This window comes from Sinocyclocheilus rhinocerous, unplaced genomic scaffold (assembly GCF_001515625.1).
Source record: "Sinocyclocheilus rhinocerous isolate Xijiao unplaced genomic scaffold, SAMN03320098_v1.1 scaffold1319, whole genome shotgun sequence".
Taxonomy (NCBI): domain Eukaryota; kingdom Metazoa; phylum Chordata; class Actinopteri; order Cypriniformes; family Cyprinidae; genus Sinocyclocheilus; species Sinocyclocheilus rhinocerous.
This window is the reverse complement of record NW_015650691.1, coordinates 876,046-903,224: the sequence shown is the minus strand read 5'-3', so window position 1 is coordinate 903,224 and position 27,179 is coordinate 876,046. Positions and strand designations below refer to the sequence as shown.

Sequence of the window (27,179 nt, the reverse complement as noted above, 5' to 3'; positions counted from 1 at the left end):
ACCCGGGGGAGGCTGCCACTGCACGTGCTATTACTGTTGACTCTATCACACACTGAACGCGTCATTCTGTACCTGCATTCTCAGTTTAAATGCACCCAAAACAGTGAATCTAATCATCATTCCAGGCAAAACTTTGCTTCAAGAATGAGCTACACTGCTGACGTGATCTAATCGCTAGCACACCCTGAGCACATGTGAGTTAATGTATTCCTCTTATCGACAAGACATATAGGCATAATTTTTCACATCGGGCCAATGCCGATATTTACATTTAAACCATTATCGGCCGATTCCGATATTGGTCCGATAATATAGTGCATCCCTAAAAAAAAATCATAAATTGAATTTCTTCTGACTTCTAACGCCTCAAAGGCCTGTTTCATAAAACAAGTTTACCAAATAAGCCAGGCTTATTTCAGTTAGTCTGACTCAATGTCAAATGATTAGGTTTCATAAAGCAAATTTAACATAGGCTACAGTAGATCAAGTTCAGTCACTGTGGCAAATTATGCTGGGAAACTAACCTGGTCCAGGGCAGGCTAACTGTCAGACTAAGCTGAGTTCCTTTAACACTGTCCAACAGGAACGCAATGATATTAACATTGACTCTCTCACATACAATTATTAGATTTTTTTTTTTTGGAAGTTTCTAGCCATGTAGCCTTTCTCTCTGGTTTTATGACAGCTGTACCTTTTATAGTTAGCAGAACAGAGAGTAGAACATTAGAACATTACAAGTAAAAATCTGGACAAAAGTTGTGTAATGTATCCCAGTCTTAACCTGACCCCTATATAAACACATAATGCAACTAAGGGGCTGCAAGATTAATCGAATGCGATTGTCATGCACATCTTGTCAGTTCTGTGATTAGTAGTAAATCTCCATCACCTGCTCAGACCTGCCAACCTTTAAAAAATGTTTTGAGAACCATCAGTGTGACCGGTGGGGTGGGGGTGATATGGGGTGATACCGGGGGTCATATAGCCTATTCCTACATTACTTGAAGCTCCTTGATGGCTAATGTCATATTATAGCCATGTAGCCTTTCTCTCTGGTTTTATGACAGCTGTACCTTTTATAGTTAGCAGAACAGAGAGTAGAACATTAGAACATTACAAGTAAAAATCTGGACAAAAGTTGTGTAATGTATCCCAGTCTTAACCTGACCCCTATATAAACACATAATGCAACTAAGGGGCTGCAAGATTAATCGAATGCGATTGTCATGCACATCTTGTCAGTTCTGTGATTAGTAGGTTAGCCCAAGGTTCAATAAATACCTCAGTTTTTTAAACACAGTTTTCAGTTTGGTTCTGATGGTTTGGCACAACAGAGTTCTTTTTAGTGATTTTAAATGCTATTTAAAAAAAACAAACTCCAGTATACTTTAAGTAAAACTCCAGTACATTGTTGTACACTGTAGAAAAACATGGATTATCACGTCTACCTTAAATTTATTTTGAGAGAAGTATTATTTTTATAGATTGGCCATTATTTAGTGCTATGAACACATGTAATGTCTGTTTCATTCATACTGCATACTAGAGGGCGCCCTGGGCAGAAAGTCCACATATGCATCACCGAAGAGATAGTTATAGCCATGTAGCCTTTCTCTCTGGTTTTATGACAGCTGTACCTTTTATAGTTAGCAGAACAGAGAGCAGAACATTAGAACATTACAAGTAAAAATCTGGACAAAAGTTGTGTAATGTATCCCAGTCTTAACTACTTTAAGGTCAAAATGCGTACCCGCTACGCAAAATGCGTACAGGTTGGCAGGTCTGCCTGCTTTCAGATGGAGCAGCATTTAATACAAAGAACCGTAGTTCTATGACAAGCTACGCAAAAAAAAAAAAAATCGCAGATGATATAATCGTACGATTATGAAATCGAAGAAATCGTTTGCGATAATGACAGCTGTTTGCGTAGCTTCTCAGTGAACTACGGCTCTGTGTAGTAAATGCTGCTCCATCTGAAAGCACGTGAAAACACCACATTTAATAACATGTTTTTACTCCAAACTCACTTCATAACGTCAGCCGAGTGTTTGAAATAAATCCTTCTGCGAGATGATGTGGCTTCTTACACAGAATAAGGCATCTTTGTAAATATATATGGCTGTATTATTAATTAGAAGCAAGAGCGACAACATTGCTTTGCAAGTTCTTGAAACATTATTATTAGTCATTATTTTTTACCATGGGAGGTTTTGCTAAATTTAGCTAACATCTAGAGCAATTCAGTCATTTGTTTTGGGCTTTTATTTAAAGAGACAGTTCACCCAAAAATGAAAATGCTTTCATTATTTACTCAAGTTATTCCAAACCTGTATGAATTTCTTTCCTGTGTTGAACACAAAAGAAGACATTTTGAAAAATGTTGGTAACCATGTTAATAGTATTTTTTCCCACAGACAGAGTTTTCATTTTTGGGTGAGCTATCTGTTTAATAGATAAAATGGTGAATGTGATCCATCCAGAACTGAAGCTGTCTCTCCCACTCGAGCAGCATTATCCACTAAAACAAAGAACAAAATTCATTAATGTAGTAAAAGTACATTTGTGACCCTGGAGCACAAATTTTAAACACCCGTTCACACCAACGATAGATAACTATAAAGATATAAGCGTTCACACCAACAGACGATAACATTCTGTTTACTGTAAGCACGAACTACAGATACTTTCTTCCATATAAATGCACAAGCTCTTTTAAAGTCATCTGTAAAAATCATTCCAAAAGTTATTCTGCTTCCGCTTGCAGCTTATCAAGGTTGGACTACTCTCTTCCAAGAAGTACCAGGTACACACAAGGAGCACTGCTATACACAATTTTGAAAAGTATACTGACACACAGTCTTGTGAGCAATGTTCAGGAAAGAGCTTTGTCTCTCATTTCTTTGACAGCACTAGTGGGAGAATTCTGCACGTTCACGTCTTCATCATCTGACAGAGTTACGACGGGTCCTATGGTGATCATGCTGTCTTTCACTCTAATGGACGACGATTCCCAGCAGTCCCTTCTTACTCACGCTCAATTCATCTAATTACAGAATCACATCGCAACAGAGCGGAGCTCTCTGACAGGGCATATTTCCCACGAGCCTCTGCAAGGCTGATGGATTACAGTAGAGAGAGAGTAGAGAGAAAGAAAGGTTTGAGGAGCAGAACAGAGAAGTGAGCTGAACTAGTACAGCATAATTTATCAATTAAGATATAAAAGCAGTAATCAGTCTTGTCTCTCTCATGCTTGTGTTCATTTGCATTAGCCTTCAAATGGCTTTATCAGCATTTTCTACGTTGGTTTTGGGGCAAAATCTGTCACCACAATGTTGGGGTGGTTGGAATGGTGCTGCAGTTGTTAGATCTTCTGAGTGAGTGTAAGCATTTTGCGTTTTCCTGGGTGGTTGTTAGAAATATGCTATTGTGTTATTTGTGGTTGCTAGAGCACTGCTAGGCGGTTGCTATGGTATACAGTGTTAAGGATGGTCGCTAGGAAGTTGCTAAGATGTTCTTTGTGGTCACTATGGTGTTGGTTGGTTGCTAGGGCATTGATAGTCGGTTGCTATGTCGGTAGTTATGGTGTTCTGTGTGGTCACTAGGCAGTTACTAGGGTGTTCATTGTGGTTGTTACAATGTGATGGTTGCTAGGGCTTTGCTAGGTGGTTGCTATAAGTTATGGTGTTCTGTGTGGTCACTAGGTAGTTTCAAGGGTGTTCTTTGTGGTTGCTACATTGTGCTTGTTGGTTGCTAGGGCATTGCTAGGTGGTTGCCATGGATTATGGTGTTCTGAGTGGTCACTAGGCAGTTGCTAGGGGGTTATTTGTGGTTGCTACATTGTGCTAGTTGGTTGCTAGGGCATTGCTAGGTCTTTGCTATGAGTTATGGTGTTCTGTGTGGTCACTAGGTAGTTGCTAGGGTGTTCTTTGTGGTTGTTACAGTGTTGATAGTTGGTTGCTAGGGCATTGCTAGTTGATTGCTATGAGTTATGGCATTCTGGTTAGTTGCTATGGTATTTCTAAACTTTTGCTATGAGTTATGGTGTTCTGTGTGGTCACTAGGCAGTTGCTAATGTGTTCTTTGTGGTTTTACAGTGTGCTAACTGGTTGCTAGGGCATTGCTAGGTGGTTGCTATGGATTATGGTGTTCTGTGTGGTCACTTGGTAGTTGCTAGGGTGTTCTTTGTGGTTGTTACAGTGTTGATAGTTGGTTGCTAGGGAATTGCTAGATGGTTGCTATGGATTATGGTGTTCTGAGGGGTCACTAGGCAGTTGCTAGGGTGTGTTTTTGAGGTTGTTACATTGTGCTAGTTGCTTGCTTGGTAAATGCCATGCAGTTGCTTAGTTATGAAGTTATGAGTTATGGAGTTCTAGGTGGTTGCTATGGGCTATTGAGTTCTGAGTGGTCACTAGGCAGTTGCTAGGGTGTTCCGTGTGGTTTTTACAGTGTGCTAAATGGTTTCTAGGGCATTGCTAGGTAGTTGCTATGGGTTATGGTATGTTTGGAGGTTGCTAAGGCATTCCTAGGTGTTTACTATGGATTATGGTGTTCAGGGTCATTGCTAGGGCATTGCTAGGTGGTTACTATGGGTTATGCTGTTCAGGGTCGTTGTCCTGGTGCTTGTTAGGCAGACGCTAAAGTGTTCTTTGTGGTTGCTACAGTCTTGTTAAGTCGGTGCAAGTGTGTTGTGATGACAGTTTCACTAAATGAATGGTTACTGTAAGTGTTTTAATTGCATTGGTGCTATGCAGTTTCTATTCTAGTCCCTAGTCAGTGGATTTTAGCTCATTCTACCTCACAAATCCTGACCAATCTCAGCTGACTGGATCTGAAAGGGAACCAATCAGGTCTTCATTTCCCAAAATAATTGGCACCAGTGCTCTCTATGAGCTACTCAGACTAAGAATTCTTTTGAGAGATGCAGCCCAGGACAGTCGCTTTAGATTGTGACATCCAATCACAACCTTGAAGCACATCTCAGCACAGACACTTGCATACTAATTTGAGTTCAAGATGCCCTTCACACACAGTCAGTCACAGAATAAGCCCCTCTCGATCAATAGAACTACTGATTTCCCATACATTCTTCCTGCTGGACTGAGAGGAAAAGGACCAGAGTAATATTCGAGAATATGAGAGAAATAGAGCAGCAGGTGATGGAGTGATTACAGTAGGTACTGTAGACATCTGTGTGTATGTTTTTGTACTTGTGTCTTTGTATTGGGACAGTTGCCAAGGTCAAGTGGGACAGCATTGTGTGATTAATCATCAAATTGGGTCACTTTCAATCTCTGTCTATAATAGATGACAGATTACACACTTATATACATATTGCAAGGACTTTCCATAATGGCAGAAATGACAATAATTCTCACTTACAGTATTATATGCATTAAAATACACTGTTTAAAGTATAAACAAGCAGAATGGAGGACATATCTTTAACGAAAAATACAGTTTCAATTCATACACAACTGTCATAAATGAGGGAACTGAAAATACTTTTAGATTAGCTTCTGAGTCAGATCTCAAACTTTTAACTCTGTAAAATATCTTTCTATTTTCCATATTTTCTCAATCCACCCACATGTATATGATTACAAAGCAGTGTGAGTTGGGTGTCATTGGGAGATGATTTAATCTAAATGTCACTGTTATGAGTCTAACTAGCTTTGGAAGAGGAAAACAAATATTGCAAAAATTGCTGTGGGCTGACACCGTCTGAGTCATGCTCACACAACAAATATTAGTCAGTTCTTATGCTTTGCTAAATACAAAAAAAAGTGCTTGAGGAATTCTGTCACATCAGCTAGGGCCTGACAGAGAAGAACCGAGATCAGGTGTTGGATGGGACATACTGTACTCTGTGATATGATTGGACAAAGCAGGTTTCGCTCAGTGGCAGAAGACATTAGAGGCGTGTAAAGCATAAGCAAACTTAATATATGGACTCAGAAAACGAGAGTTGACATTAGCTCATACTGACATACTCTACTGCTAGACTCTACTAGCTGACTGCAGGGGAAAACTGTGTAACAATCTTTAACTGTCTATGGCCATGATATTTTCTTAATTAGAAGGATTGCAAACTTGCTGCATTCTCCAAAACATTCTCTCTGTCTCAAAATAAATTATAAAATAAATAAAACAATAAAATAAGACAAAACAAAAAGCAAAGCAAAAACAAAACAAAACCTAATGTTTGTTGCCACAAATCTTTCCGATTACAACAGTGTGTATTCGTTTAGTGTCACACTTCTCACATTTTCTTGGGTTTCATTTGCTCCATTTCATCCCTTGTTTACACCCTGACACAGACTTGGCTCAACTCTTGAGGGGGTTGATTACATCTGATTGGCTATAATTTGGTAGCTAAAAATCTGATTGTATGAGAGAGAAAGTGCACAGGAGATTACTGATCAATTCTTCAGTGCTTGTTCCAATCTTTCTATATTGTTATTCCTCTCTCCTGTCTATGCCACTTGTGCACTTTGAAGTCTACCTTTATCTGTCTATCATCTATCATCTGTCTATCATCTGGTGCATTGTGGAAGATAATCCTCCAGTCACCTTGGGGTGGAAGGAGGAACTTCAAAAGAGCAAATGCATACAAATACACATGAATGCATGTCCATAAAACAACATGTTGAAAGTCAGATGGCAGACTGATATCAGTCACTACAGTGCTGCCTAACTAGTTTTTATACTGGTAATCAACACCATAATTGTTTATCATACTAACTGTATACAAAAATGCTTTCAAAATAAACAACATTTATAGAACAATTTAGTATATGCTTAATACAATGGTAAATGAATAAAATGAGGCCAAACAGGAAATATGACAATTTTGGTCTAAATGCCTGTTGAATTTTAGTAATTCAATACACCACAAAAACACATTGTGGATGGTGCAAACTTTCCTCACTGCAAGTGAATGTGTTTTTAGTTTGAGTAACATTTTTATTTGCATCTTGTAAAGTTTGAACATGCTGACTTCATTGACGTGTGTCTGTCAACACCAAAAGATATTGGATAAAATGAAAAAAAAAAAAAAAGAAGCAATTTTAACACGGTTTTTCTCTACATTACCCTATTATAAATAGATATGCAAATGATCTTTGGGACGTGACACAGCTGAGCACATTCTGACATAAACATCAATTGACTAATTAGAATTAGACAAGCAGTTCCAGTTGTTCATTTGAAAGTTAAATTTGACTGTATACCCGCTTGGTTTCAAACCCATTCGAATGTTTCCATATGGATTTTACACATTCCTATCCATCAAACACTTTGCCAGAGCTCTGTCTTGTGCATATTTAAGTAATAAGTTATGAGAAAAATGTTATGAATACAGTCACGGCTAAAGGGCATTATCAGGAACAACACATGAAAAATTGAAGACATAAATTTTCATAAGACATTATTTTAAGCTTATATATTACATGTCATCCTCCATCTGACAATTTAGTCCCTGACATATCATCTAAGATTAATAACTGACCATATATGGTGCACAGTAGCTAAGTAAAAGTGTTGTTAATATATTACATATTTTAGCACGGCTGGAATTCTATAATGACCAATCAGAAGCCAGAATCAGAATTATCTGTTTTATAAGTGCCGTTATGCTTGAGGTCTTACAACTGCATTAAAATATCAGACATGCACAATTACAGACAACTGCACTGAAATGAGATCAAACCTGTTTACCAGCGGAACTAAGCTCTAGAATGGTTCAAAACCACAGACACAAAATAATTTCTTAAACCAATCCGCACAACAATCACAAATTGAAAGTCATCCAGACTATCAAAGCATTAAAATGCGATATAGTTACCATAGGTGCAGTTACAACACAGCCGGAGAACCAGCAGAACCTCCATGACAAACTTCCACTGATCCTGCAGACTGCTCTCTCACTACTTCCTTCTCATCCTGCACCCCCTTTTATCCGTCCCTCACAAACACTACCAAGACAGAGAGAGAGAGAGAGAGACTCATGCTCTCCTGCTCTCCAAAACACTCAGAATGAGCAAGCATGCACTCTTCCTCACACTCACACACATTTGAGTTGTGGATGCTGCATACACAAGTAGGGAGATGTAGAGCTGAACTCATTCTTAAGGAGACACTGCTCGCAGTTCACTCATTCAAACATAACCATTCACTCTATAAAATGAACCGTCAATCGACACAACACACATTCTACTGCTCTGTAAATGCAGATCGCTCATGCATGTCACACACACATCACTGATCAATAGATACGCTCTTACCCTCCATGGTGGCGGATGTGGTGCAGTCCTTGGATTCTTTAGGACCTTTAACTTTCAGATTCTGTCAACAGAGAAGATGCTCACTATAAATATACACAGACACAAGCACACACACATACAGAGCTCATGCCTGGCTCAGGCAGCAGAATGTGACGAATACTTCCTGTATGGAATAATGAAGAGAAATGTGATGGGGAAGGCTTCTTGTGTATGTGTATGTGTGTGTATCAGTAAATGCACCAAGCTGATTATTATAACTACAGTGGGGAAAATATTTATTTGATCCCCTGCTGATTTTGTAAGTTTGCCCACTTACAAAAAAATGAAGGGTCTGAAATTTTTATGGTAGGTTTATTTTAATGGATAGAGACGTCCATTAGCTTTAAGAAGTCAAAACATTGGTAACACACTACGCCGCAATGGACTGAAATCCTGCAGCGCCCGCAAGGTCCCGCTGCTCAAGGCGGCACATGTACAGGCTCATTTAAAGTTTGCCAAAGAACAGAGAAGGCTTTGGAGAAAGTGCTGTGGTCAGATGAGACTCAGATTGAGCTCTTTGGCATTAACTCGACTCGCCGTGTTTGGAGGGAGAGAAATGCTGACTATGACCGCAAGAACACCATCCCTAGTTGGTGCGATTATTCGGAAATGGAAGAAATACAAAACAACCATCAATCAGCCTCGGTCTGGAGATCCGTGCAAGATCTCGCCTCATGAGGTAAGGATGATCATGAGGCCATAAAAATTACAGACCCTTCATTTTTTTGTAAGTGGGCAAACTTACAAAATCAGCAGGGGATCACATAAATATTTTCCCCACTGTAGATCTACAGTAAGTGATGTAAATGCCTTGCAATAGTGTTGCTATGCAGTTTCTAAGATATCCTGAGAAGTTTTAGCCCATTGCTATGCGGTTGCTATGGTGTTGCAAGGTCAAAAGGGCCCCCCCCCCATGATATATTGGGGGGTTTAGATATGGCTGGGTGGTTCCAATGTAAGATTTTTACCCATTTAATCATCTGCCAAAAAAGGTCTGAGGCATCAAAATAAGACGCAGATGCAGAACAAGATATGAGCATTTTAATAGTTACGAGTTGGGGGTTTGTTCAAATAAGTATGAGAAATAGTAATAGCGAAACAAACACCACTAATATTGTAATGGATGTGTTACATGTATATAATGGATATCTGAATGTTTTAAAGAGCTTGATGCTGTTAAAAAAATCATGTTTTGCAACCTTTAATCAATGTTTCTTATAGAATGTATGAATGAATTAATTATTTTTAAAAAGTTAGCATTCAAAAACATGCTTTCTTAATGCCAAAGTCGTAAATGAATGGGGATGCCACCAAAATTAATAAAAAATGCCCTCAAAATTTAAGGTATGGAGCAATTTTCCTGAATATCTGCACAACTGCACATATAATGTCAATTTCATACAACAGTTAATATTAAGTTACTTATTTTAGACTTATTTACATTGCAAATATTGTCTGTTTTGATCTATTTTGTCAACAAAAATAGCTACAAACTAATTAACAGTAGAACCATCTTCATCTCCTAGGAATACACTGTGGTTTCATTACTAAATGAATCTACATTTTTGAAGAAATCAGTTGAGTAAATGATTCAATGACACATTCTTAAAGACAGTCACATATTTAGTTCCTGAATCAATCAGCCATTTTAAACAAATCGGTTGATTCAAAGCCTCTCTAAGACAGTAACTTGCCACCAATTACTGGCAGTTTTAGTTGCATATTTAAAAGTAATCTGTCATCTATTTTTTCCATCATTTCATATCTATATTCAAAATGTTAGACACAGATTTTAATTTACATTGGGGAACATTTAATACTGATCAATGACTAAACAACGGACAATTCTGGACCATTTCAAACATTAGCTCTTCATTAGTGAAGTATGTACTGCAGACATTAATGATCAGGCCTATAGTGTCGGGTGGTAGGGGGTAGATGAGCTCACCTCAGAGATCTTCTGAAACTGGCTGTTGGCCTGGCTGCATTTCTCTGCTGTCTCCACTGCCACTTTATAGTTGTCCACAAAGGCTTTGTACACACCGAGCTGACTGGCCTAGGAAACAAGCAGCGGAAACCGGTGTTAAATGCAGTACAAACACACAGAGAGAGAAAGGTGATGGTACGGGAAAACCACAGAGAAGAGGAGGAAAGGATTGGAAGAACTAGAAGCAAATGACACAGAAGGATGAAAGAGACTGAAAAATGCAATGCTGAAACATTCATTTCATCTGTAGACCTCTTAGAGCATTCATCAAAGTGTGTTCACAGTGGACGCTTTCTGCTGAAGCGAGTTCATCCTCAGGATAAGACATGAGATACAGACAACAGAGCTTCTGCTGAGAGCTCTGGAGACTGAAAGACTGAGACGGGAAGTTTAAAGCAGGCTTCATCACACCACTTCAGATCGTTTGCTGTAATAACAGTCAGAAGAACATGAAGAACTGTTATGATGCCCATACAGAGTGAAGCACAACCATCCTGGGGCCTGAAATTAAAGGGCAAAGTGTGTCATTTCTTCAGCACTAGCATCGTCAATCGTGTTTTCGTAAACACTCCCCCATCTGCCTTGGTCCATCAAACAGCAAGTTTTGCCCCAAACTCACACCATTGTTTGAGCCAATGTTACCATGTCAGGCTGGTCAGGATGATCAAACAGAGCCAAAATTGCCCTGTGTTTCAAAATCACATGGCTGTGAGCTTATAGCAGTATAATGAGTATTTAGCCTGCTTGTAAAATCTCGTAAAACTTGTCATTTTTAATACTGTTCCACAATACATCTTACCAAGCATTGTGTGCCAGGCTTTTTGGGTTTTTTTTATTTTGAAATTTATTTGACAAGTTTACAAACTGCACAAAATAACAAGCATCCCATTCACTTTAAAAAACTGTAGAGGATAAAAAACACAATAAAGCCATTTGCTTATTTCCATTGCGGTCCTCACTGTTAATATAAAGGATAGAGACTATGTACAGAAATGCAGAAGAAATAAAAAACAATATATCCTAACCAAATATTATAAAAAAAAATAAAATAAAAAAAAAACTTAATCACAAATTCTCCAAGTCTTTTATTCCCTTTATTGACACTGGTAATGCAATTGCACTGCATGCAAACATATTTTTCCCCACCAAACTTTTAAACTTACATGGACAAATATTAAAAGTCCTACCCCTAGTATCATAAGAATGTTGTTGTCTCACCATATTAAAGTAATTTTCTAAATAACCTGGAACTACATTATAAAAAAAAAAAAGAATAATAATAATGTGTCATATCCAATTTAAAAAAACCTCTCTTTTCCACAGTTAACAAACCCAAATCCTTAAAACATTCACTACACAAATGTGTTTGAGGATGAATTCTAAAAATTATTCTAACTAATTTGTTTTAAGCCTTTTGCAATTTATCTTTTCATACCCTGGAAACAACTACAGTACTACACTAGAAAGAGGTAACAATCAAAATGGGGTTGAATCAAGGCCCCTGTAAACAATTTTAAGGAATGAACATCCAACAAGTCGGTTTGCCTCGCTAAAAACCTAATTTTACAACATGTTTTCGTAAATACCTTTCTAGCCATAATATCACCTGTTAATTTATTATCTATTAAACAACCCAAATTTACTAAATTTTTTTACTCTATTACTATATCATTAATCTTAACCAGTGTTGGGCAGTAACTAGTAACTTAGTTACTGTAATAATATTACTTTTTGCAGTAACTAGTAGTGTAACTAATTACTAATAAGATTTCAGTAATAATATTACAGTTACCATCCATAAAACAGCTTAGTTACTTTTGATGCCTCAACCCCGCTGATTTAAAATCCAACAATCAAATAATTCCTAGATTTATTTTCAGAATTTTCACGGCTCGCACATGCATGTGATGTCCCCAGTGCAGCAGGCAAGCTTGAAATATGGAAAAGCTTACATTCAGCAGATAGAAATATTGCATTATATTGATTTTGTCAGGAAAAAAGATGATCTGAATACTGTTGTGTAAGTTGTGGCTTTACTTTATTCTGGCATTACATCCCACCCACATCCCTCTGATCAGCATGTGGTACATTATATTACTATAATTAAAAATCTTTTTGGAAAATTTAAGTTTTTTACAAACTTATGTGATTTGATAAAATACATAATGAAATATAATCGTATATGGGTAATGGGGAAATTACAATTAGCTTCAAGCTACACATGACAATTAATGATCAATTTCCTTCTTTAATTCCATTCTAGAATGACTTCAGTTTTACCTATATGTAGATAATGTTTATTTTCTAGAAACCATTTGGATATCTCTTGTAACTGCAAACTCATTATTTTCTCCATGACCCCTTTATCTTGATGAAATACTAAAATTGCTGCATCATCAGCATAAAGAAAAAGTTCCTCAGAACACGCTGCTTTAAGATCATTTATATATAAGAATCAGCTTGTAACACTCCAAAGAGAAAGGAAAACTTGAAATCGCATCATATGACCCCTTTAATAATTTAAAACTCTTCACAGTCCAAATACTATTTTTAAGTTAAAAGCTGTAGTTTTCATTTTTCAGATTGGTGGTCAACAAGTCAACTAACTTGACCTCTAGCTCGCTCTTTCTTCTTCCTGTTGTCTTATGATCCATCTTCTCTGTGGTGATTTCTGACTTGTGTAAGGTTATGGATTGCTGTATATTTGTGCCCTGAGGTGATACCTGCATGTTGAGACCCTGTGTTCTCAATCTCCATCCCAGCATGCTCTTCTCTCCCGCTGCTCGAGAGAAGTCTGGAACACAACACATCACACGGACATGCTATCGTCGCCTAGCAACCCCACATCAAGCGCTCTGACACTTCACCAACCGTGTCAACAGACGAGTGCTGATACGCACGCGCACGTCACAAAGACGAAGTGAAGAGAGAAACATTTGTGGGAAGAGAAGTGCAGAGCTAATGAGTGGGGGAGTGAGAGAGAAAGAGTGAAGGGTGACTAATAGAGAGAAACTCTGCCTCCAATCCACACCGTCTGGATTTGCTCATCCTAAACCTTTCCTTCTGTTCAAAAACTAAACTTTTTTACTTCTTGTCTCTTTTAGTGTTAGTCTTTTGTGCTTCTTTTCCGCTTCGCTGAGTTGTTCAGAGCAATAGGGAGCCTGTAATTACTCCATCTGCTAACTCAACCACTGTCACAATGTTTTACTAATCAAGTGTGTGTGTGTGTGTGTGTGTGGAGAAAAATCTTTAGAAAAGTCATGTTTCATAACCTCCTGCCATCTGCTGTTTGTTTCAGAAGATAAATGAAGTGTAACCTGTAATGATGAGCAGTAATGCATGCTGGGTAAAGACCAACAAAATCCATTCAGAGTGGAACAATGAATTTAACAGCACAAGATAACAACTTACATTTACAATGCATTCTTTATTGTTTTGTTATCTATTTAAAATTAAGCAGCATAATGAATATTGTAGTTATATCAATGAGCTTTCTATTTGAGCTGTAAAGTTTTCTAATGACTGTACTGGCTGTTTCACTATGTATTTTTAATTTTTAATTTTAGTGCATTAAACATTTCTGCTTAGCAACAACAGTTTTTGTATCTTATATGGTTCCTCTAACTGGAAGAGGAAATCACATTTACAAGTCATGCAGAACATACATAGTCATTGAAAAATACACATCAAATATTGTCAAAAGGATTGAAAATATTGAGATAAATATTCTATATCATTCAGTTTTACTACATATCCACAAAAGACCAAAATGCTGAGTGCCACTTAACTTTTAACTGTACAGAAATCATGAATGAATGTACAGAGTCATTCACATATCCCAAGACCCTTAATAAATTTTAACTGTTATGTAAATATGCATAGTGCCTTTAGCTCTAAATTCGAGTATAGTATATTCCTGGTTCTATTTAACTCATGGTACCATTCAAAGCTTGGAGTCATTAAGAATTTTTTTTAAAGAAATTAATAATTTTCTTCAGCAAAGATGCATTAAATTGATCAAAAGTGACAGTAAATTTATCATTTCATAAAAGATTTCCATTTCAAATAAATGCTGTTCTTATGAAAATCTTATGAAAATGGACCACAGTTTCCACAAAAATGTTAAGCAGCACAAATGTTTTCAACATTGAAAATAATAAGACATGTTTCTTGAGCACAAAATCAGCATATTAGAAAGATTTCTGAATGATGATGTGACACTGAAGACTGGAGTTATGACTGAGAAAGCTGAAAATTCAGCTTTGACGTCACAGGAATAAAGTATAATTTATGTAATTTATACATATATTATGAAAATACATTTCAATAGAAAACAGTTATTTTAAATGGTAGTAATATTTTACAATACTATTGTTTTTACTGTATTTTTGATCAGATAAATATAGCCTGTGTGAGCATACAATAAGAGACTGTCAAAAAAAAATCTTTTGAACGGTAGTGTATTTTAAATCTAGATTTTCCCAGCTTGCAGCACAGAAAACGTAAAAAACTGAACATCCATTAATGTCATTCAACTGAAAATAAATAGAGAATAAACAACAAGATTAATAAAATATTTAACTGCAGTTTGAAGAGTGAGCTAACTCCAACTCTAGAGTCCGTCAATGAGACACACAATAGCCCACCCCTAGCCCTCTACCTAGACAGCTTTCCATTCATCATAGACACGTGGAGCATCTGCTTCTCCAGTTCCATGCAAACACGTGCACACACACACACAGGCCTAAATACAGCTGAGTGTTTCATTTTCATCTGGCAGTACTTAGACATCTTCTCTCTGCTGTTTCTTTCATTCTCAACAGATGCTCCTCTATCTTTCTGCTCTAACTCTCAGAGGAAGATGATTCTTATCAAGTGCATTTATATAGTCTGGCAAAGTGTCTTCTAGATATGAGCACACATACAGTACATACCCATATAAAGAGAGATCAATATATAATGCAAGAGTCTCAAAGAAGGTTTAAAAAGTAAAGACTAAACACAGTGTTCAAGTAAAAATCACACTGTATGACTGACTAAAATCTTTACATATGACATAAGCATTACATGAGGAAATCAAATATTTTTACTATAATATTTGTGTTTTTACTATAACAGCCGCCAAGACTAATGCTGAAAAGTGAGTTTTCTAATTATATTTAGTGCATGTTAAAGGGCTGTTATCATCACCGAGGCTGCCTTTATTTGATCAAAAATACAGTAAAAATAGGAATACTGTGAAATATTATTACAGTCTAAAATAAGATTTTATTAGAAGTTATTAAAATAAGAAGTTTTCTATTTCCATATATTTTAAAATGTAATTTAGTCCTATGATGCAAAGCTTTTCCAGCAGTCATTACTCCAGTCTTCAGTGTCACATGATCCTTCAGAAATCATTCTAATATGATGATTTGTTGCATATTAGTATTATAAATGTTGAAAACAGTTGTGCTACTTAATTTTTTTTTTCTTTCAGAATTTTCCGACGAATAGAAAGTGTAAAAGAACAGCATTTTATTTTACATTGAAATATTTTGTAACATTATAAATGTATTTTCTGTCAATCTTGATCAATTTAATGCTGAATAAAAGTGTTATTTTACTGACCCTAAACATTTGGTCTGTAGTGTACACTACATAGAGAGTCATTGCATTTGGAACCATCTGTGTTTGGCAGGACACTATGTGGCAGGTGGACTCACCAGTTTCTGGAAAAGATGTCCGACAGTGACCTTCTCATCCCACTGCTGAATGTTGGGAGAAAGAGCATCATAAAACTCCTTATGGATCTCAAAGATGTCTTGGATCATGAAGAAAATAGTGTCAATCTGCTCCATTGTCAGCACTGGCTTTGATGTAGTAGCTGTGGCTTTAAGAGGCTTCATGGGCTGAGAGAGAGAAAGAGAGGTGAATTAGTGAACATGTTTGCTACTCACATGCATTTATATATTAAGTAATGCATTTTAACGTTAAGTAAAAAATTACCATACTCAAAATCCTTAAATTGAGTGATAACTGACTGAACTTTAACATGAAAACGCATGTGGTTTGGTTATGTGACCCCTGATCATAATAATGGCACTGCTGCATCTTGTGCACTTTATACCCACAAACAACTGCCTAGCAATCACTTCTGAGGTGATTTAAACTGAATTAAACCATTAAGTCCTTTTCAATGCATTTAGTTCAGCCAAAATTCATGTAGTTCTCAAGTAGTACACATTGACCGGTGGGTCAATTTCCCTCTCCCCTTCCTGTGAATTGATGTATCGATTAACATTCATTTCCTTTGCATTTTCAATGCCGTCCAGACTAAACAGGGCAGAGGGGTACTCTGTGTCTTTGTAAATTTGACAAGAGAAAGCACATGAACAAACATTGTAAATGAGAGCAGAAGAAACATTTCACAGCACATGTGTTCATGTGTGTTCTTTCTACAGGGCTGATAACACTGTGTTAAAGTGCAGGATGGTTATTTTCAGATAAGTGTGAGTCAATGTAAGTTGCTCTCCTCTGCATCATGATACTGCTTGATGAGTGCAGTTTTTTTCCCTGTATTGATGTATTTCCGATTAAAGCAGGAAGTTTGAGCGGGACATGTCAAACATCCTGTTTCTTTTAAAATCGCCCATAATCTTTTGTTACATCACAGTCACAAATGGGAGTCATCTGCAGTAGGTAATAGGGAGCATTTGATTGGATCAAAAATACTGATAATATTTTGTCCATTTTCCCAAAAGAGAAAGATTTACAGTAACATTTGGAACGCATAAACGCTGAAAATTTGGGTTCGGTAGGATTTTTGAATGTTTTTGAAGGTCCCTCATCCTCAGCAAGGCTGCATTTATTTGATCAAAAATACTTTAATATTGTGAAATATTATTACAATTTAAAATAACTGCTTTCTTTTTTCAGCAGGCATGTGACAGTCGTTAGAGTCACTTGATGCTTCAGAAATCATTCTAATATGCTGATTTGGTTCCTATGAAAACAGTTGTACTGCTTAATACTGTTTGTGAAAACCGTTTTTTCAAGATTCTTTGATTAATAAAAAGTTCAAAAGAACAATTTATTCCAAATAGAAATCTTTTGTAACATTATGAATGTCTTTACTGTATACTTTGGATCAATTTAATGTGTTCTTGCTAAACAAAAGTATTATTTTCTTTTAAAAAAAGAATAAAAAATCCCTACTAACCTCAAACTTGAAAGGAGGTGTAAATCTGTTAAAACTAGATTTAAACTGCTGGTTTTGTCTGGCCAGAGGAGAACGACACACTATTTCCCTGTTAATACTGTAAAGCTGCTTTGACAAAATTTGTATTGTAAAAAGCGCTCTATAAATAATGGTGACTTGACTTGACAACAGTCAATATAGTCATTTCTAGGAGTACACTATCATATACATGCACCTAAAATTGACACACTAGAAGCCACAAAACTCCAGTTTTGATTTCACAGGGTCTGAAGAGCTTCAGGACAAATGAGTAATGTTTTAATTAAAGCACAAGGAGGACTAAAATCATCCACTTCTGCTGAAGCAGTATCCCTTGGACCTTCTGAATAACTTTTGGTTACTTTTTATGCAAAGCACCAAACACTAATTTCTCGAATCATCACCCTGAGGGAATCTAAAGTCAAACGTGTCAAATGAGTTTCCCTGACCTGGAGTCAAATATTTGACCACATACACAGCCCTTCACTACCACCGCATGAGTCTGAACACATCTTTACCACAGTGGTTTTAAAGTCATTGAATCTGCATTTCTAACCAAAGGGTATGATGTCTTCCATCCTTTACTAGAACAGAAGGACTCAATTTTGATATAAAGAATTAAGGAGTGTTCACACTAGGACAATTACACATTTTTGCTAATATTTGCTAAAATCTGGTGTGATAAACACTGTAATTCAGCTGTTCTGTCTATAAATTGAATCACTCTCAAGTCATTCCAAATGCATAAAACATCTTGCATCAAGCATCAAGCAAGTGGACTGAGCTTCCATTTACAAAATTTGATGTGCTCTATGTGTTGATGAATGTTTATATGTGAATAAAAGGCTACATTTTTTTTTTTAAGTGTCCCACATAAATAGCTCAATACTGTTTAAAAAGCATCTCAGGATGCACCTCATGGAGTTAATTGAAAGAATGAATACTTTAAAAAAGGTCAAATGAGTTAGTCACGATGTGTTTAACATTATCTGGGTTTCTGCAGCTTTCATCCAGGTAAATGTAAGATTTTTTAAAGACGCTTTTAAGACCAAAGAAAAATTAAGGAACATGGGCTCAGAAAAATCAACTTAATTCATGCTTAATCGACATTAAAATCAACTTCATTCAAAACAAGTTTTCATTCCTATTTGTTCTTGTTTTAAGCATAAACTCATTTAATTTTGTTCAGTTTCTCAGAAAACAAGACTTTATATTTTCATTTCGCATCTCCAGCGAATGTATCTTGATTTAAGGATGTTTAGATATTTCTACTGGAAAACAAGACAAAAATACTGAAAAAGATATACATTTTTAGCAATGAATGCAACATTTAATGCAGTGATTTTGAATTTTTGCTCAGATTTAAGACTTTTTTGAGGCCTTAATTTGTCCATACAACCATGTGTTATTTCATAGTTTTGATGAACTATTCTAAAAATAGCAATAACAACGAATAGCCACATGCAAACCTTTGAACTATAGCATAACAAATAAATCTTTCACGGACAAGTAGTGGAAAGTGCATTTATCAGTGCCATGTGCAGTGGTCTCTGTCAAAAAACACATTACTGGTTATTCACAATCTTATCAGCAGTGCCAGACATCTGACGTCAGCACGACAGGAATCAAGTTCCCCTCTGTCATTTCAAGAAATGACTGGAGAAGATGAATAAACGTGTGCTTGCTCATTTACATATCTGCCCTGACACAGTATTTGTAGCTGTTTTCCTTGCAGGTCCAAATTGCTGAGTAATGTTTGGACAGGAAGTGTGCAGCAGAGAGCAGAAGTACATAAACACACAGGTCCGCTTTAGCTTCATTCATCAGCAGGTTTACTTAAAGGAAGACAGGAGATATCCAGGTGTTCCTTAAAGACTGTAACAGCAGGTAGCACAGTTTGTGTCCCGCATAATGAGCACACTAAAAAATACAGTGGATTTGTGTGCATTTGTGCTGGTTACTAGTTTGTTCCGTTTCAGGGTTTATTTTTGCCCTGCGTCCACTCTTATCAAACTCAATGAATGATCTAGAAATCCGATGTTGATTCAGCTTCCATTTGACTATGATTAGTAATAACGGCAAAGCAAGATAATACTGGTACAACTAAGTAAACCTTTAACTGTTGGGATACGTTATTGCACAGAATGAATGCTTTGAACAGCAGTTTAAAAAAAAAAGAGAGCAAAGACTGACAGGAAATGACACGTTCAAACAGCAGAGGAACAAAGCACTGGTAGACATTAGATTTCAGCATTTTCTATAAATAGGAAATGCTGCTTCCTGATTGGCTGAGTGTACGCATGCCCTTTACGCTGCACTCTAAGCAGCCATATTGCGGAAAACACGCTTTTCCTTGCTCTTATGAAATATAAGAGTAAACTTATTCTAAAGAAACACTGATAGCTAATCATAACTGGGGTTATTTATTTAGATTAAAAAAAAAACTTAAAGTTAAAGTAGTACTGCAAACAGCAAGGGCCATTGTTTTTGTAATATAAAATAAAATAAGACAAAAGGTCCCTTTACCTACTGTTATTCAGCTTTAAAACACTCCACATAGAGTCACATAGAAGAGGACTGTGAAGTTCCCACAACAGGTTTCTCATGAAGTGTGAGTGACGACATTAGTGGTAGTGGTACTCACCAGCAGCAATGCCTCTAGCTGGTTAATATAGATCCCCTCACTGGCCAGAAAACCAGACAGAACCAGTTTCTTCATCTCCAGACCTTTCTCTATGCCTCCCTGAAACACAGAAACACATACAATACTGTAGAATCAGTGAATCTGAAAACATATAACAAATTATTCTTCGAAATGATGAGTTTCTGAACTCTTTCCCCGCCAATGACAGAATTTCCCAGTTTTCCGTGTTTTCACTGGTATACTATAGGAGGTGCTATCAAACATCTTCTGAAAGAGTATTGAACATCTGGATCAAACACATGTCAAGAAGAAGCAGAAAGTAACGATCGCATATGTAAGCAGATGCATATGTAAAATAACGTGATCATCAAACTTTAAACAGCGTGTAAGTTGATGGACTCCATCTATGTTTTGATCTTTGTTCTAAATATGATCCAGATGTGGTCTTTGACAAAAACATGATTTTCTCAGCTTTTCGTTCAAAATGTTGATAAAAAAGAATGCATGAAGCTAGAATAAAACAGGTTTTTTGTTCAAAAGCAGAGGCTCTGTTCCTTCTTTTAAAATATTGCATGTTCAGATATTCATACAACAAAATATTTTGGGGGCCATAACTTTGTGAAAATGCTCAAAAATGCTAGCAATTTAAAGATTTAGAAGGAGTTAAGTAGGAGTTAAGATATATAGAAGGAATAGTTCACCTAAAAACTACAATTCGATTAAAAAAACCACAATTCATAATTTACTCATGTATTGCCACTCCAAACACAGAATGAATGCTTTGAACAGCAGTTTAAAAAAAAAAGAGAGCAAAGACTGACAGGAAATGACACGTTCAAACAGCAGAGGAACAAAGCACTGGTAGACATTAGATTTCAGCATTTTCTATAAATAGGAAATGCTGCTTCCTGATTGGCTGAGTGTACGCATGCCCTTTACGCTGCACTCTAAGCAGCCATATTGCGGAAAACACGCTTTTCCTTGCTCTTATGAAATATAAGAGTAAACTTATTCTAAAGAAACACTGATAGCTAATCATAACTGGGGTTATTTATTTAGATTAAAAAAAAAACTTAAAGTTAAAGTAGTACTGCAAACAGCAAGGGCCATTGTTTTTGTAATATAAAATAAAATAAGACAAAAGGTCCCTTTACCTACTGTTATTCAGCTTTAAAACACTCCACATAGAGTCACATAGAAGAGGACTGTGAAGTTCCCACAACAGGTTTCTCATGAAGTGTGAGTGACGACATTAGTGGTAGTGGTACTCACCAGCAGCAATGCCTCTAGCTGGTTAATATAGATCCCCTCACTGGCCAGAAAACCAGACAGAACCAGTTTCTTCATCTCCAGACCTTTCTCTATGCCTCCCTGAAACACAGAAACACATACAATACTGTAGAATCAGTGAATCTGAAAACATATAACAAATTATTCTTCGAAATGATGAGTTTCTGAACTCTTTCCCCGCCAATGACAGAATTTCCCAGTTTTCCGTGTTTTCACTGGTATACTATAGGAGGTGCTATCAAACATCTTCTGAAAGAGTATTGAACATCTGGATCAAACACATGTCAAGAAGAAGCAGAAAGTAACGATCGCATATGTAAGCAGATGCATATGTAAAATAACGTGATCATCAAACTTTAAACAGCGTGTAAGTTGATGGACTCCATCTATGTTTTGATCTTTGTTCTAAATATGATCCAGATGTGGTCTTTGACAAAAACATGATTTTCTCAGCTTTTCGTTCAAAATGTTGATAAAAAAGAATGCATGAAGCTAGAATAAAACAGGTTTTTTGTTCAAAAGCAGAGGCTCTGTTCCTTCTTTTAAAATATTGCATGTTCAGATATTCATACAACAAAATATTTTGGGGGCCATAACTTTGTGAAAATGCTCAAAAATGCTAGCAATTTAAAGATTTAGAAGGAGTTAAGTAGGAGTTAAGATATATAGAAGGAATAGTTCACCTAAAAACTACAATTCGATTAAAAAAACCACAATTCATAATTTACTCATGTATTGCCACTCCAAAACTTCCTGCTTCTGTGGAGCACAAACAGTGTATTTTTAATAAAAAATATTGTGTGTAGTCACATTTACTACTGCTCGGCAAAATATTGTTAGCAAAATCCAGACGTTTCAATAGTACTCTGCTCAATCTGAAGTTTCGGGCAAGGGTGAAAAAAATTTCCTCTGTAGATTTCGCTCATGTTCAAAGTGACTTTTGTGTGAGCTGTGCTTCATGCATTGCTACACTATTGACAATTAACTTTTTTGACCCCAATAGAGTGGAGATGTCAATATTTTCAATAAATAACAACTTAAATGGCAGCTATTCTCATGCAGAAGAGTTGAAAGATTTTGGAAAAGCAACAAGAGTGACCAGGATATTTTTTTTAAATTCACCTTTTGTGTGAGTTCCACAAAAAAGAAAGTGACATGTTTTTAATGACATGAAGTTGAGAAAATGACAGAATTTTCATTTTTGAATGAACTACCTCTTAATAACAAGACAGGAGAAATATGTTTCAGCTAATGAGCACCACCTGTAGGTAATAAAATAAAATCATGTGTTTAGCTTTACTGTAAATCTACTGTACTAGTCTGTTCTGATCTTTCTCTCTCTCTGGTGTGAAATTTCTCAGGTACAGACACACCCTGTGAATTTACCCTTCCAGGTACAGAGTTCAAACTATGTGTGTGTGTGTGTGTGTGTGTGTTCAAACAAAGGCACAGACATGCTATCTAAACCCAGCCATTTGAACAAATATATAATTCAATCTGAGTGAAAGAGAACTCGTCAAAGCCTTCAAGTATAATCCGTTTTTCAAATGTCTGCTTCAATGTTTTTAAGCTCCACATAAGAATTTAAGCCAAGTCCCTCCCTTTGAACTATCCATTTACAACAGCTCTTGCTTTATTACATGACTTCATAAAAACTATTTTAAAACAATTACTGCATGTGTAAATTCTCCCACCATGTCTGTCCACCAAAACCACCACAAATATATGAGAATAAATCAAAACATGACAAAGTCAGTTCGAAAACCCATGTAAGTTGATTACATAAAGGAATAAACAGCAGTTCTATCTTAAAAGACAGGAAGTACCACCCTTATGACTAACTACATCTGAAGAGAGCAGCCAAATATACCCGCCATTGCCCTTATAATTCACTGACAAACACTCCTTTGTCCAGAGCACTAGTGGATTTATTCCGTAACTCTGCAAGGGAAAAAATTCAAAAAGTTCAGACTGCAGTCAGGCAGCTAACACTGATACATACGTTAAGAACTTATGGTAAGAATAAAAAGGGAATCACTTTAGAAACAGGTTGTGAAAACCCTGAGAAGACCCTTTTAAAACTATTAAAGGCATAGTTTACCCCCCCCAAAAATACAAATAAATAATTGTAATAATTTATTCTCTCTCAATAAAGATTCATTCAAAAATTCAAAAATGTCATTTCAAACCTGAATGACTTACTTTCTTCTGTGGAAAACCAAATATAGATTGATATTTTTGAAGAAATGTTGGTTACCAAATGGTTGTGGTGACCACTGAATTTCATTGTAGGGACAACCCCCTCCGCCGCCTCCGGTCTTCGAGATCTCCACCCGGAACCGCTTCGCTCCCCTCCGCGAGACGGAACGCGACACTGTGATCATCGGAGACTCCATCGTCCGGCACGTCCGTGCTACGTTAGCTGAAGGTAAAGTGCACACTCACTGTTTCCCTGGTGCTCGTGTTCTCGATGTTTCTGCGCAGATACCCGCAATCCTGAAGGGCGACGAGAGCACCGGAGCGGTCGTGCTTCACGCGGGGGTTAACAACACCAAGCTGCGGCAGACGGAGACACTGAAGAGGGACTTCAGGAGCCTGATCCAAGACAGTGCGCCGCACATCGCCCGCGACGACGATCATCGTGTCAGGACCGCTTCCCACGTATCGACAAGGACACGAAAGGTTCAGTAGACTTTTTGCTTTAAATGAATGGTTATTGTCATGGTGTAAAGAACAGAAACTGCTCTTTGTTAATAATTGGAATCTTTTCTGGGAGCGTCCTAGGCTTTTTCGCGCTGATGGCCTGCACCCCAGCAGAGTCGGAGCGGAACTCATGTCGGACAACATCTCCAGGACGCTACGCACCATATGACTAGTAAGTCAAATCTCAAATAACTGCCCTGATGACTTGTGTTCTACCCGCTTAAATGATAGAAGTACTTGTGCTGTCCAATCTATAAAGACTGTGTCTGTTCCCCGAATAGTGAGGTCAAAATATAAATTTAATGCAGGATCTAGAAAAAATCTTATCGTGATTAAACCAGAAAAATGTAAAATAAATGAACAAAAACAATTTTTAAAGTTTGGGCTCCTAAACATTAGATCACTCTCACCCAAAGCAGTTATTGTAAATGAAATAATCACAGATAATCGTTTTGATGTACTCTGCTTGACTGAAACCTGGCTAAAACCTAATGATTATATTGGTCTAAATGAGTCTACTCCACCAAGCTACTGTTATAAGCATGAGCCCCGTCAGACTGGTCGTGGCGGCGGTGTTGCAACAATATATAGTGATATTCTCAATGTTACTCAGAAGACAGGATACAGGTTTAACTCATTCGAAATACTAATGCTTAATGTGACACTGTCAGATATGCAAAAGAAATCTATTGCATCTCTTGCTCTGGCTACTGTGTATAGACCACCAGGGCCATATACAGATTTCCTAAAAGAATTTGCAGATTTCCTCTCAGACCTATTGGTTACTGTTGATAAAGCGCTAATTGTCAGAGATTTTAACATTCACGTTGATAATACAAATGATGCATTAGGACTTGCGTTTACTGACCTAATAAACTCTTTTGGAGTCAAGCAAAACGTCACCGGGCCCACTCATCGTTTTAATCATACGCTAGATTTAATTATATCGCATGGAATTGATCTTACTGATATAGATATCGTACCTCAAAGTGATGATGTTACTGACCATTTCCTTGTATCGTGCATGCTGCGTATTACTGATATTAACTACATGGCTCCGCGTTATCGTCAGGGCAGAACTATTGTTCCAGCCACCAAAGACAGATTCACAAATAACCTGCCTGATTTATCTCAACTGCTCTGTGTACCAATAAGTACACATGAACTAGACGAAATGACTAGCAACATGGGCACTATCTTCTCTAATACATTAGAAGCTGTTGCCCCCATCAAATTGAAAAAGGTTAGAGAAAAACGTACTGCGCCATGGTACAACAGCTTTGCAATGATTTGTATCGTGAAAAGCGCTGTACAAATAAACTTGACTTGACTTGACAATGAAAACAAACAACAACAACAACAACAAAACCCCAGACATTTTGGACCATTTTTTTATGTTCTGCAGAAGAAAGTCGTATCACATGAGGGTGAGAAAATGATGATAGAATTTTTATTTTAAGGTAAACTAGCCCTTTAATGCATTTTTTTGGCCCCCCTCAATGTCATTAGTTTCAAATGAGAGCTATTTGAGTAGCAGACTCTGAGTGTCACAGGCTTTTATTTAATGAATAGCTGTGACTTCTTGTTCGACGCACAGTGCTGATAGTGATACGATATTGATAAGGAATAATGACACAGGAAGGTAATTATTTATAAAAACAGTTACTGTAATTTGTGAGAGACAGAGAAAGGGCAAACAGGACAGAAGAGGAAGTTACTTAGACTGAGAAGTTTTTTAGACTGACTAAACGGACAATGTACTGCCAGATTAGCCTATTTAGCCTATACCACCGTTCAACAATTTAGGGACTTTTTTTTTTTTAAGAAATAATACTTTTATTGAGCAAGGGTGCATTAAAAGTAACAGTAAAGACATTTATAATATGTTACAAAAGATGTATATTTAAACTCATTTCAAATCATCGCGCTGAAAAAAAAAACGTATCATGGTTTCCACAAAAATATTAAGCAGCACAACTGTTTTTAACTGTTAATGAGAAATGTTTCTTGAGTACCAAATCAGCACATTAGAATGATTTCTGAAAGATCATGTGACACTGAAGACTGGAGTAATGATGCTAAGAATTCAGCTTTGCCATTACTGGAATAAATTACATTGTAAAATGTGTTAAAATAGAAAAGTTATTATAAATTGTAATTATATTTTACACAAAAAAATTTTAACACATACATTTTGTTAAATTTGTTAGCTTTTAGACTTTAAAAAAATCTTAACAACCCCAAATTTTAAACGTTTGTGTATAGAGAGTGACAAAAACAGACATAGATCCGTGGATATACCAAAATATCATAGGGTGGGCTATTTTAGATCTTCTGACCAGTCGCATTTTCTTGTCAAAGTCTAATCAGAAAACAGAACATGTGCTGCTCAACAGTCCTTTTTCCTCTTCAGCACCATTTTTTCCCCATCTTTTGTGTACATGGACAACAGTAACTCAAACTCCGATAGTTCAGGTCAGTCCTTGAGCTCTAAAGTCTTGAACTAAACTAAACCTGTTTAGAAGCACGGTGTTACAAAAATCTGTGAGCGTGCACCCAATGTACTGAGGGAGAAAATGTTGTAAAGCATTAGCCTAGCCAAACTAATGAAAATTCTATCATAATTTACTGACACTTACAGTATGTCATTAAAAACCCATATGATGTTCTTATTTCCATGGAAAACAAATGGGAATGTTTTGGAGCAAACTTCACCAATGCTTTTTTCCACTCAACGTCCACAGAAGTAAGTAAGTGAGTCATACAGGTTTGGAACGTCATGAGGATGAATAAACAATGATAATAAATAGGGATGCACCGATACCACTTTTTCCAGTACTCGCCCGATACCGATACTTTTATTTTTGGTACTTGCCGATACCGAGTACCGATACCAATATTTTCATTGCATTTGTAAATTTAAAAAAATATTGGGTACAGAAACCAAAAGAGTATGTATAATGTTAGTTGGTTAACTTCATTTATCAAATAGATACAGTCAAACCAAAATCTATT

General features: G+C 36.7%; 1 protein-coding gene across 2 annotated transcripts in view; it reads right to left on the bottom strand.

Moving 5' to 3' along the window:
• Positions 1-27,179, bottom strand: part of abr (ABR activator of RhoGEF and GTPase) — a 204,277-nt gene that overhangs the window by 82,523 nt on the left and 94,575 nt on the right. For both annotated transcript variants that reach the window (XM_016517311.1, XM_016517313.1), the window contains exons 3-6: positions 21,444-21,542; positions 16,014-16,199; positions 10,270-10,377; positions 8,283-8,343 (exon numbers count right to left, since the gene is read on the bottom strand). In XM_016517311.1, coding sequence (XP_016372797.1) covers positions 8,283-8,343; positions 10,270-10,377; positions 16,014-16,199; positions 21,444-21,542 — 454 coding nt within the window. The remainder of the gene's footprint in view (positions 1-8,282; positions 8,344-10,269; positions 10,378-16,013; positions 16,200-21,443; positions 21,543-27,179) is intronic.